This window comes from Ambystoma mexicanum, chromosome 6q, assembly GCF_040938575.1.
Source record: "Ambystoma mexicanum isolate Mex_15411 chromosome 6q, UKY_AmexF1_1, whole genome shotgun sequence".
Classification (NCBI taxonomy): Eukaryota; Metazoa; Chordata; class Amphibia; order Caudata; family Ambystomatidae; genus Ambystoma; species Ambystoma mexicanum.
This window is the reverse complement of record NC_090937.1, coordinates 717,111,128-717,124,186: the sequence shown is the minus strand read 5'-3', so window position 1 is coordinate 717,124,186 and position 13,059 is coordinate 717,111,128. Positions and strand designations below refer to the sequence as shown.

Here is a 13,059-nt window from a genome sequence, read left to right as displayed (position 1 = left end):
CAACACCCTGCTCACTATACTTTACAGTATACTTTACAGTATAGTGAGCAGGGGTTACGGGGGAAACCCCTGCAGCTGCCTGTAAAAAAAAAAAAGAAAAAAGGACCCTGTGGCGCCGGTTCCCGCTCACGGAAGTGAAAGAGAACCGGCGCCGCAGGGGCACAGCGTGAAGAAAAGGTAAGTAGGGTTTGTTTATGTTGGGGGTGTGGGTGGGGGTGTTTTGGGTGTGGGTGGGGGGGGTGTGTCGTGGGTGTGTTGTGGGTGGGGGTGTGGGTTTGTAGTGATTTGCAGTGTTTGTTCCCATGGGAAATGTACGAACCTTTGGAGGTGTGTACATTTCCCATGCAAACTTTTCCGTCACTGACTTTTCCGTGACGAAAAAATCACGCAGATCCTGTGTTTTGTTAATATCACAAACTGGGTGGCTTCCTACACACTGGAGACTGGGAAAGTATGTACATTTTGTTAAGGCGGTTTTATATCGCTTAGGAATGACACTTCACTCAGGAAAAAATCCTTAGGGAGTTAGATGTCCTTTTAGGGGGCCTCATCTCGCCTATGAAATGGTCTTACCAGTGAGGAGGGTGAGGCTGGCACATCTCTTGCCTATACAGGGCTGAGTAAAAGAACCGTTCGTTAAGATCCTGGGCGAGCCCAGGGAATTGGATCTATTTTCGGGGCCTGTTTATGGCACTACTGAAACGGGCATCTCCTGATCTGATTGCTTGGAGAATCTGTAAGTGGGTCACACAGGGCTATAAGAATGGAGCATGGTCTCGGTGCTTCTAATCTTATGAAATGGACACCCCCATTCCACGCCTGCTATGGTTTCTATTTTCTGAAAATACGTCATAGGAAAAATAGGATTTCCGATGTTACAACCAAAGCACCAGGAAGCAGCAAGCCTTTGTGGGAGGTTTGGCAGTTCTTTCCTCCAGGCTTTGCTTCAGGCTATCGGGCTCATGTTGTCTGTAGTTAGTGTTCGGCCAACAAATGAGCCCCCGCATTAGAGGGTTAACTCTAGATGGTCATGCTCTGTTCCTCCTGGAGCAAGTGGGATGACGCCTGTCACCATGAAGTGCCAGATCGGTCTTGAAATCGATGCAGAGAGCACCCTGGTGTATTGAATTGTCACTAAGCACACAGTAGGGGGCATTGATGACTTGCAGGGAGGCAGCCCCCACCTTGCAGAACTGCAACCCCACATGGCACCTAATAGTGAGAACACCACCGTCAGGCATATGCTTCTGATAAGGGAGGAACCTAAAGGTATCATTTGAGACCTTTCTCTTCCATCTCCTGAGCGATTTCGGACCAGAAAGCAGAACGTTTCAAAAGAAGACTGGGCAGATGGTCACAGAGAACTCATTGTGAGTCCACAAAAGAATGCAACTGGACCATGCACTGTGGGCAAGGTCATGGAGGACCCTTAGTAATAGGTTCATATTCTTTTTTTCAGTTTTCTTTTTCTTTTAGTAGACTTTTTTTTTTTGGCTTTTTATGGATCAATATCCGTATTAACATTGTCTCATAGTATTTCTCCTATTTGTGTGGAACTATCTAAGCAACCGCATCCAATGTAGGTACCGCAATCATTATCTCTTCTATATCCACCTGAAAGGCACTGTGAAATAGCAATGATCAAATACTTCATCTGTATTACTGTATGTGTTTTTACAAATCTGGTATTTAGCTTCCACAACTGAGAATCATGTTGCAAAGCAGGCAATGAACGTGGCCGCCTGCGGCACTACTGCGGAAGAACCTCAAAAAGGCACTCGGCCTAAAGTAAGGCGGCTCCGCCATCAAGACGATCCGCATTCCTTTCTGTTTGGTTTCATCCCCTCCATCCTGGGATTGCAGGCGGAAAAACGACTTCCAAGTTGCTCTTTAGAAGTGGAAAGCTCTCACTTGAAGTTCCAACTTGGCAGATGTCACTTGAAAGCCTTGCTCCCGGAGTATGCCGCAATGTCAAAGTCTGTTGGGTAATTTTAGACAAATGTGTCATGTGTGACACGGAAATATGGCATGGCGTACATTAGTGATTTCCCCAGTGTTTGGATCAGGTAGCGAGTAGAGCTCTTTATCTAGCCGCGCGGCTTTTTGTAGCGCACTGGGGAGAAGCTCTTGGTAGAAATGATTTCAGTCGGAGAACGAATCCATTTACAAGATGTGCCTGCTTACATCCTTCAGACAATGCATTGTATTACTGAGGGCTTTTTTGATGAATGTTTTATAAACAGTTTTCAGCGTGACAGCCTAGCGTCCTCAGTAAATGCATGCATAGTGCGCGTGCCCATAAAGCCGGCTTGCGTTTCTATAAAACCTTGTTGGATGCGGCCGAGCATCGGGACGCAGACTCGGTACCTTGGAGCATTAAAATTAATTCCCTTCATTTATTTTGCCTCAGAGATGAAATGATGAAACGAGCCCTGGCCATACTTTTTTTTTAAAGCCCCTCATTGTTTTAAGGTCTGATTTATACCACTGTTAAACTATATTGGACTCTCTTTCCCTCGCCCTTCACACACACCGGGGTAAAACATTTGCATATCACTTAAAAATGAGCCCAAGCAACAGCTCAGTTTGTAATTTTGGATCAGACAACGGTGAAAACCAATAAAAAAAGCTTGTTCCGGCATGCACCTGGCAGCCCTGTGGGAGAGGGGGGGCGGGACAAGGTTTGAGCCACCTTCCTCCTACAGCCAATAAGACTATAGCACACGTTGGCAGTGCTACTAAGATCAGGACATGAAAGGTATGGGTGAAGACTCTCAAGACCCTTGATTCAATGGCTGCCTAATTTCTAAACGGCGTCTACTCTCGTGGCCACCTGGCGTGGGGCACCTGAGCATGTTTAGTACTCTAGTAGGACTAGAAGCATCACCTCAATGTTATTTTCTAGATCTACGCTTATGGTTTCGGCAGACCCCAACATTGAGAAACGATTATGGAAAGCGTAGCTACCAGCCAAACCAAGGGCTGTTGTGGAATCCAGCATGTATTTGCACCCATTTCAGACAGGGGGGGGGGGGCGCAAGTCTGGCGTGGCGATATTCGTGGACTGACTTCTGTTGGATGTCGCACATCCACGGCACTGGGCCCTTGATTATTTTAGATCCTTCACCTGTGTTAGCGCTGTTGGCCATACCATGCTGCTCACAAGACTTGCACAGATGTAGTTTTGGGGATGCAGTTCTCCAGTCAGGGGTTGCATCCTCTGAAGGGGGAAAATCTACTCTAGGCTGTTTAATTCTTCTGTCCATCTCCATCTTTGACTTCCACCAGGCTGCATCTCTCCTCACAGGGCCCCATGGACGTTGCCCTTTAGGATTTAAACTCTTTAATTCAATTCAATAACATCCAGGGCCTTCTGAAAGTATAAGGTAACAAGTCAGCATTTCGGGATCGGTTACGAGCGTGCTTCACTGGCGTCAAGTCGTGAATCAAGGTTTATTTCCTGCATTGACAGTAAAGCTAAAGTCCCAACTTCTCTCGACTGTAGAACATTGTTCACAGGTAGTAATCCCATGTCCTACTTGGCACTGGCATCACAAGAGCGCAGTCTATGTGATGTATGCGACTGTACCTGCATTGCAAGACCCCAAAGGCTATAAGTGAAGCAAGTGAAGGGTTGAGCAAATCCAGTTTAATCCAGTTTTTAAAAATCTTCATATGCGTACTTGGTTAAATTCTTTTTCTGTGCTTCCTGACGTCCATAAAGTCTATGTCACCTTGGCTCTTGTATCTTTACTGCAAAGCGATCATTGTTGGTATCCCAGGATATGTACTGGCCTGCAGCTGAAGGATCCATAATGAATGCAGCAGCACAGCTAGGAAACATGGGATAGCCCGGCATTTCCTCGATTTCAGCCAGTTTGCATTGGCTCCTTTTTTTGTTGAAAATTATACATTTCATGTTCTTTTTTATCATCCTCAGGAATTGTAACATACTAGGCAATCCTGTCTGACTGAATATTCAAAACCGTGCATGATTTCCCATAACCAAGGTTATCCAAAATCACAAGGTTTTGTTAAGTTGGGATGAAAGGCATGGCCTCTCTCTCTCTCTCTCTCTCTCTCTCTCTCTCTCTCTCTCTCTCTCTCTCTCTCTCTCTCTCTCTGTCTCTCTCTCTCTCTTTCTCTCTCTGTCTCTCTCTGTCTCTTTGTGTCTCTCTGTGTCTCTCTGTCTCTTTGTTCACAGATCACTTTACTAATCGGAAATGATGTACTAGTAGCTGTTCTCTGTTCAGTTGCAAAAAATACACAGACCCTCACTCTACAGGGCCAAGATGCGTATGCTGTGTTTGTTCACTTAAAGAAACTATAGCATGAGACGTTCAAAAGGGGAAATAATGCACATTGGTATGCTTACCAAAGTAAGCGCCTTTTAGAAAATGGTGCTATTATGAGTATGGCTTCCCATTTTCTGCCCTAGCCAAGTCTCTCTTAAGCTGATACTTTCTTTAGGTTTTGCGATGCTTCATTCTGTCATTTATCACAGCTGGCACTAGTTCCTGTAGAGCCATGCAAGGCTAAGGTTGTCCAAGTGGTAGAAACAGGCCAGATGCTTCTTAGGGATCCCATGGTACACAATGCAGGAGCTGAGATGGTGAGTGGCTAGGCCTATGTGTATGAAATGGAAAACCTTCACTCTATGCTTTCTTCATGGTGACCAGTATTCTTTTCACAGGGAACTCTGACCACTTTTCTGAAGCTGGTTGGATACGTTTTCTTCTCTTTTTTTTGTTGGTGTTGAAATCCATAGTTTTCTGTTTCACCACTTTTTTCTACAGCACTGATTAAAGGGTTGTCCGAAAATGTATACTCCCCAGTCACTCATCCGTGTATTCAAAACATGCGTACAAATGTTTGGTAATTATGTATCTCATGCGACCGTTGTATGCTCACACGACAGGATGGCTACACATTCTGTAGGGTATTTGCCGGTCACTTGACCTCCATACAAGCTCAAATCAATCTTTCTTTCACTTAATAAGAATAATGACAACCTTCAGCTGCTGTTTCCTTTCATCACCGCTGGCAAACATTTCAATCTAACTTTCAGGGTTTGTGTGAAACCCCTTTGCAGATGGGGAGCAGGTGCAGGTGGATCTAGGTCAACTGGCCTAAGCCCCACCCACCTGGTGGCTTCCCGGTTGTCGTTCTTTTCCCCCACTTAGCAAGCCCTGCCCACCTGGTGCCTTCCTCGTTGCCACTCTTTTTCCCTACTTAAGGAGCCCTCCAGCCTCTTTTCCTTTGCAGATGGGGAGCAGGTGCAAGTGGATTTAGGCCACCTGGCCTTAGCACCACCCACCTTTTATGCCCTGCCTCTTCCTTCCTGCTCTTAACTCTTAGATCAAGGGCGTCTCGTGCTCGGGTGTTTGATGCGAAGGGCTGACAAAGAAAAGGGGAAATCCTGTTTGGACCAGGTTGATCTAGGGCCCGACTCCCTGCTCAGACAGCAGGTAAGCGTGCACCAGCATGTGTTTACTCCCTCTGTCCCCACAGGCCATCCCCACCCCTTCTTGTCCCCCTGTGATGTTACCTTGTGCTACCCTCCCTTCTCACACACAGGACAGGTGTTGCCTGTTATGCTTTATTCTTCTACCCTGCCCCCCCCTCCAGCCTGCTTCTGCAGGAGTCTGTCCTGATACTGTTTGTTTGTTTTGTTTATTTATTTGGTATGGCACGCAAAACCCAGAGGTAACAGGGCACAGCAGAGAAACAGGAAGATAAGATTACCTAAAAACTTGGTTGCAAGGTAAGGCACATATGGATATAGCGCAGAGCATTACATTACATAACATATAATCTGGTGAAGGAAGGGTATATCTACATATATACATACAGTTAATTACCATCACTGTCTTGTGGTCATTGCTGGATTTGACTTTTATGGACTTCATTGATTCACGGTGCATCACCCTTTCTCAACTCTCATGCTGGACTTCCTTTGCATCTTGTACTCATGGTGGCCCTGAATCATGCTGTTCCCTTCTTCATCTTGTATCCTGGCTTGCAACATTATGTGTTACTGACTTCTGCAATTGTATTCGCTCTCCCCTCTTGCTTCTCCACCCTTTTTGACTGCTTACTCTCAGTTCCCTTCTCCTCTCCCTTTCTCCCTTTTCCTATCTCCTTCTGTCCCCCCTTACTTTCTTCTATGCACTTACTCTATCAGAATTGTCCCTGGACCTAGTATGATAGCAAACTTGTCTGTCTACCCCCCCCCCCCCTTACTTGTTTCCTGGCACCCTCCCCCTCCTGCACTATCTGAAATGTCATCAGGCCTAGTACGATAGTCGCTTGTTTGTGTTCCTCCCCTCCCTTTCTGCACCTCTCTCCCTCACCTTTTGTATTCTCCGGATCCACCAGAAATGTCGTCCGGCCTAATACGGTAGACGCCTGTCTGTTTCCATTTCCAGAAATGTCATCATGCTGAGTAAGATAGTTAATTTCACAACCTTACTGTTCAAGGCCTGTAGGAATGTCATTGGATTTTCCCTTGTTCCCTCCCTTGCCTTGAAGTGCTTTGAACCACATTGTGTATAGGCTATATCTAAGTAAATGATCATATCAAACTATCATAACCATAAATATACTTAAGGTGAGTGGTTGCAAAATTGTGTCCAACTTCATTTACTGAGAATAATTTATAATTGTTATTTTATAACACGCTTAATACCAGAGGTTGGTTTCTAAGCGTGGGCCCCGGATTCGAACCTGTGCTGCGCTGCATTGTCTTGCCTCCAAGACAAGCGCTTTGCCCCTGAGGTGTACATGCTGTTTTAGGAACTGTTTGTGATGCAATTCAAACTTGGATCCAAATGAAGCAACCTCTTGATTTCTGGGAGCCGGCATTTCTTAATGCCCATTTTCCCAATTTATAAAGAGCATAGCTCATATCAGAGAAAAGTCGTATTTGCCCTGCCCCACATGCCTAAGTTCACTTCTTCACATTTGATGAATCCCATCCAAATGTTTCTGTTACTGATCTATCCCGGTCAGCTGCAAGCTCTTTCTACTGTGACCTGGAATGACTTGCTTGAGATTAACCTCATGCGTTTCTGTTGCTGATCTATCCTGGTCAGCTGCAAGCTCTTTCTACTGTGACCTGGAATGACTTGCTTGAGATTAACCTCCTGCGTTTCTGTTACTGATCTATCTTGGTCAGCTGCAAGCTCATTCTACTGTGACCTGGAATGACTTGCTTGAGATTAACCTCATGCGTTTCTGTTACTGATCTATCCTGGTCAGCTGCAAGCTCTTTCTACTGTGACCTGGAATGACTTGCTTGAGATTAACCTCCTGCGTTTCTGTTACTGATCTATCCTGGTCAGCTACAAGCTCTTTCTACTGTGACCTGGAATGACTTGCTTGAGATTAACCTCCTGCGTTTCTGTTACTGATCTATCCTGGTCAGCTGCAAGCTCTTTCTACTGTGACCTGGAATGACTTGCTTGAGATTAACCTCATGCGTTTCTGTTACTGATCTATCCTGGTCAGCTGCAAGCTCTTTCTACTGTGACCTGGAATGACTTGCTTGAGATTAACCTCCTGCGTTTCTGTTACTGATCTATCCTGGTCAGCTGCAAGCTCTTTCTACTGTGACCTGGAATGACTTGCTTGAGATTAACCTCCTGCCTTCTATTATGAACAGGCATTCCGATGCTGAAGATTGTGTTCGAGGGATACGAACATCTTTCTTTAATCTCTGTCCCGTTGCTCATCTATCACCCAGCACAGATTCTCCTTGGAAGTTTGCTGGTACCAACTATAAAATCCTGGATGGTTTCCAGACAGAAGGTAAGCTGCTTTACAAGAGTATCATTAGCGCTTGCTTCGGTTTTGGCAATGTTGCTCGTACCTTTTACTGAAAAGTAACTTGTTATTACTGTTTTCTTAAAGGTGCATGCTTTAATTGTAGTTTGCAGGAGGGGTGCATGTACAGAGGTTCTTTTTTCGTCCTGATGGGAATGGGTTTTAATATTCGTGAGTCCTCGTTGTCGTTATGTCATTCTCAGAAGGGCTCTGTGCGATGAAACCACTTTTCCCCATTAAACGGCTGCATCCATTTGCTGTAATGAATCTGGTAAGGATTCCAGGATCCGACAATTTGTAATTTTTTGTATAGTGTTAAACCTACCAACAAAACCATCCAGTGGTGTTTAGATCACTTGCACACTTAAAGCAGGACTACTGCAATGGCCTCTGCGTGCCTCCCCAGCTGTCAAACGAAAAAGCCACAAAGTCCAGAATGCCACTGGTAGTCTTAAAATAACCAAAAACCAACCAACTCAAAAAGCATCTCCTGGCTTCCGCTGCATGCCAGGATCTCCTCCAAGCCTGTGGGCCTCTAATCCAAGTGCCCAGCATTCCCATCACCCTGTAACCTACAAAGAAACAATCTTAGGATACCTCTGCCCCGTACAAGCCAAGAGCCTGCTTAAGCCAAAAACGGCCTTCAGGATGCACAGGGCCAGATGTGTTGCTGCCACCCCTCTCCCCCTCTGAAATAACTTCCCAGAAGACATGAGACCCATCCCAACCTGGTGACTTTCAGAAAGACCCATTTGTTCTAGCACGACATTCGGGAGGAATCTCCGCCGGCATGGCCAACGTGCATAGAAGTAAGTTATGCAGCGAGTGCTTGTCAGATACATTTAGGGTGAATGAAATTAGGAGCTTAAAGCATTCCCATTGGAGGGTTTCGTGTTGTGCATTCACTAGCCCACTCGCTGTTTCTCTTGTCTTTATACTCCTTTCTTCACGTTTCTTCTCATTTTCTTTGTTCTTTATCCATGTTGATGGTCAGTGTGCTATTTTTTAAAATTATTATTATTTGAATTAGCTGAAATAAATCAACCTTTCAAAACTTTTTTATACATAAAAGGTTGGAAAATAAATACATGCATTGATGATATTCATGTGAATTTTCCAATTAATATTGAACACGTTTAAACATTCAGATGATATTACAAAGAAATAAATCAAGTTACACATAAACTAACATGTGTTCACTCACTTCCTTCAAGTTTCTAAATTAAAATGTCTTAAAAAATGAACAGTAGCAATTTGAATCGGCATGTGGGCAGACGAGAGAATCGATGTCCAGCATTGGACAGGGTCCAACTCTCCCAAATATTTACAGTGGCGGGCAACATTAATCTCCCTTGCACTACGCAGTGCTACACATGCTGTAATCAGATGCTCTAAAGTTTCACATGCCTCACCTCCTGGGCAGAAACGACCATAATTGTACGAAGGCAACAGTAGCCTACGCTTAACCAGAACCGCCTTTGTGGGCCACAGTTCAAAGCGCAGGCAAATTATTCCAGTGCGATACTTCACCGATGACACGCTCACCAGAAATGGTGGGAGGGTACGTACTTTTCTTTGGTGGAAATCTAACAGAATCACCATCTCGATGTTGTAGACATAGATCTCTTATCTTAATCCAGTCGACCTCATAGATATTAGTTTTGGCTTTATCTGGATTATTAAGTAACTCATCGATTAAAACATAGGCATCGGCTAAAATATGATAAACTTTGTATGACCATTGTGTTACAAACACATGCTTTACAGAGAAAACCTATTTAGCCCAGGTTTTTAGAATAACAGTTTGATCTGTGTAAATCAAGCAGTTTCTGAACAATGAACAAAAGCGCCAGTGATGGAGCGCCCGAAGGGAAACCAGCCCTGGTTCATATCCCAACCAGGCATTTGGTGTACATTGGGGAAGCTGTAATATTTGCTTCCAATATTTGGTCTCCCATTTTTCAAACTGAAGATTTATGTTAGTGGGTAAGGTTTCCAGACCATGTAGAAGACTTAGAACTGTTTTCATGTTCCAAAAGAGCCATGCTGGTTTAATTGAAAATATACCATATTTAAACATGATAATCTTTGCCTGAGATATGGCTGTGGCTAGTTTCGTTTCTATTCGCTCAATCTGAGTCTTGGCATTGGCGTTGCCTTCGAAAGACATGCCCAGATAGATGTACTGTGGTGCTACAGTCAAGGGAATTGTGTTAATGGACCAAGCAAAGGGAGATTTCTCTGATCTTTTTGGAGAATGAATGACTATCTGGGTTTTCTCTGTATTTATGCAGAGTTCATTTTGTGTGATCTAGAGATGAAATGCAGAGAGCAGTTTTTGTAACCCTATCTGTGTTTTTGATACAAGATCATCCGCACACATTAATGCTTTTATCGGTTGGTCGTTTAGTTTGGGCGAATCTGAAATCACTTTCTCAAAGACATACCTGACATCATGGATGAAATAATTAAATATCACAGATGCCAACAGACATCCTTGTTTTAGGCCTCGTGCTGTTGGAATGACACTCGATAATAGACCCTCCAGGGACAATCTAACTTGTATCTAGGTGTCAGAGTGTAGAGCTTGGATGACGCCGTAAAGGGTTGCCGGACATTGGTCTCTGTTCAATTTTGACAAAAGAATCACACGTGAGATGGAGTCAAATGCTGCATTGAGGTTGACGAAAGCGTAAAAAAAACAGGCTGTTTTGACATCTGACATTGATGTTTAATGGCATTCAAACATAGTCGATTGATACTAGTGCCCAGGCCCGCCACAAATCCTGTTTGATGTGGATCTCTGAGATGGTATTTCAGAGTCCATGCATTAAAATCTCTCAGAATCAGTTTAGTAAAGATTTTCCTGGGCGCGTCCAGTAGGGCGATTGGCCGATAATTACTGGGAAGACTATGATCCCCCCTTCTTAAAGACAGGGATGATAATGGACGTCTTCCATGATAGAGGAACCATTCTCACTACTAAGACCTCTCAAAATATTTTATCCAGGATCCGAGCCCATTCGACAGGATATGTTTTGAACATTAAATTAGTTAGGCCATCCGGTCCTGCTGCTCTGGATGAGCTAGCCTTCATTATTAAGTTGTGAATAGTGTCAGGCGAGAAGTCTACATGCCAGGACGAGGTTGAGTGATGGTCATGTGACATTATAGTATATTGCTCATCAATATACAAGTCAGAATAGAATTTGACCCATTGCTGTTCTTGCACGCCATTAATCTGTGTATCAGCTTGCATGTTACCGGAGTGATTTTTTAACAATTGCCACATGCCCGCCGAGTTTTTATTTGACATGGCACAAGCCATGTGTTCACTATTGTTTTGAAACATAAGGGCTTTCCTGCTCCTGAGCCAATTTGTATACCGGCATTTGGCAGTTTTAAGATCTTGACAACACGTGGTTGAATTGGACTGCAGAAGGCTTTTTCGCAGCTGTCTCTATTCAGCACGTCCAGAGCGGAGGGACGGATCAAAGGTGTGAACATGACGAATGACATTGTTACGAGGGATAGTGATGGTGAATGGTGAATGGTGTCAGTAAATCAGGGTATTGAATTGTGAGCTGTCCAGAGATATGGTGTTCAATGTCTATCTGGAATGCAGCAAGGTTGCTTGGATTCCGTTGAAGCCTGGATCTCGAGGTATTAATGACCAGAGCCTGAATGCATGCATGGGGCCTTGATGTTGGGAGAGTCCAAAGAATATCTAATGAAACAAGTGAGTGGTCACTATTATCATGATCACAAATGAGCAGTTTTTGAATGCTCTGTAACAGTCGGGCCTCCACATACATATAATCAATAATACTCCTGCTCTTACCTCTGTGCCAGGTATGTTGGGGAGGCAGGTCACCAGGAACTGCAGCATTGACCAAATAGAAGTTCCGATCTCGCATGAAAGAGGTCCATATGAACACCTCATTACTTGCTCGTTCTTTATGCCAACAATCAAGATTAATGTCACCCTTAATGATGGTGTGTGTGATGGATGCACACATATGGATCCTATCAAGAATTCTGGATAAGCCATGGTAAAAAGCAACATCAGCCATTGCTGCTGGGTTGCGATATAAATTCACTAGCGCAATGGAGTCATGTAAACACAATATTTTGACAAGCTGAATATGGGCACTGTCACAGTCCCATGGTGAGATTGTGAAACCTAGAGTCGTATTAACTGCCAGCAATACGCCAGATGAAGGTCTGCCTTTGCTAAGGATTGCAGGTAGTAGAATTGCGTCATAGTTGTCCCAAACGGGCACAACTGATAGCAATGTCTCTTGCAGAGCAATGATGTGGTAAATGCAGGAAAACATTTTAATAGAGGATTGCAGATGGGAATGGCCTCTGGTGTTCCAGCTTGCAATTTTCAATACTGCAAGGGAGTGCTGGGTTGATGGTTAATAATAAGATTGGGCAAGAGCCGACATGGATCGCTCCGAGGTGACCTGCGTACTTAAGTAAATGTTAGGTTTAGGGTGTGCGCATGGTGGTCTAGCTGCTATGCGACCTGGGTCCTGTGCAATGAAGAAACCCATTGCAAACGGGCGCATTTTAGATTGCCAGATGGTATTCATGACCACTCCAGACGCAATCCATAGCCGAACAACTGAACGTGTTGTCTCAAAAATGAATTCAATTTGGTCAATATCACTGGAAGCCACATCCTCCAATTCCACCACGTCACTGAATATATTCAGGACACTGCGCCTATTTAAGTCGTAGGAAGGAAAATTTCCATCTCTACACTTCATAATGAGAGTGTGGCATGGTGAATTCAAAGGGTGTGTATATATCTCGAAAGATTATTAAACAAAGGCTTTGTGCACCCGATTTCTGAGAGTCTGTATTGTCTAGTCGTGCTGCAAGATATAGTTCAACCATATAGTGTAGATCTGTAATGGTGTTCTGAGTTTGTACCTCGCCTATCGTGGCTGGGCGGGCCTCAGGTATGGAAAATGAGACTGCTTTCTTGCACAAATTAGCTGTTGCAGCCAGCTTGTCAGCATTCTCTGCCTCCTGGATGGACTGTATGAGATTATTCAGCGGCAAATAGGCAATGGGAGGTTTGTCCATGTCTGGTGGGTTTGGAATGGCTAAATCCTGGTCTTAAGTGGTGTTGACCACGTTCGCTGAAGGAAGAGCGAAAGTACTCAGGCCAGACTTATTTTTTTGTTGGCTTGGATGAGTGCTCAAGCACTTGAAAGAAGGCAT

At 44.3% G+C, this 13,059-nt stretch overlaps 1 protein-coding gene across 3 annotated transcripts in view; it reads left to right on the top strand.

The window, feature by feature from the left end:
• SLC10A7 (solute carrier family 10 member 7) overlaps window positions 1–13,059 on the top strand; it is a 1,071,777-nt gene that overhangs the window by 993,192 nt on the left and 65,526 nt on the right. For all 3 annotated transcript variants that reach the window (XM_069631237.1, XM_069631239.1, XM_069631238.1), the window contains exon 11: window positions 7,664–7,809. In XM_069631237.1, the coding sequence (XP_069487338.1) occupies window positions 7,664–7,809 (146 nt within the window). The remainder of the gene's footprint in view (window positions 1–7,663; window positions 7,810–13,059) is intronic.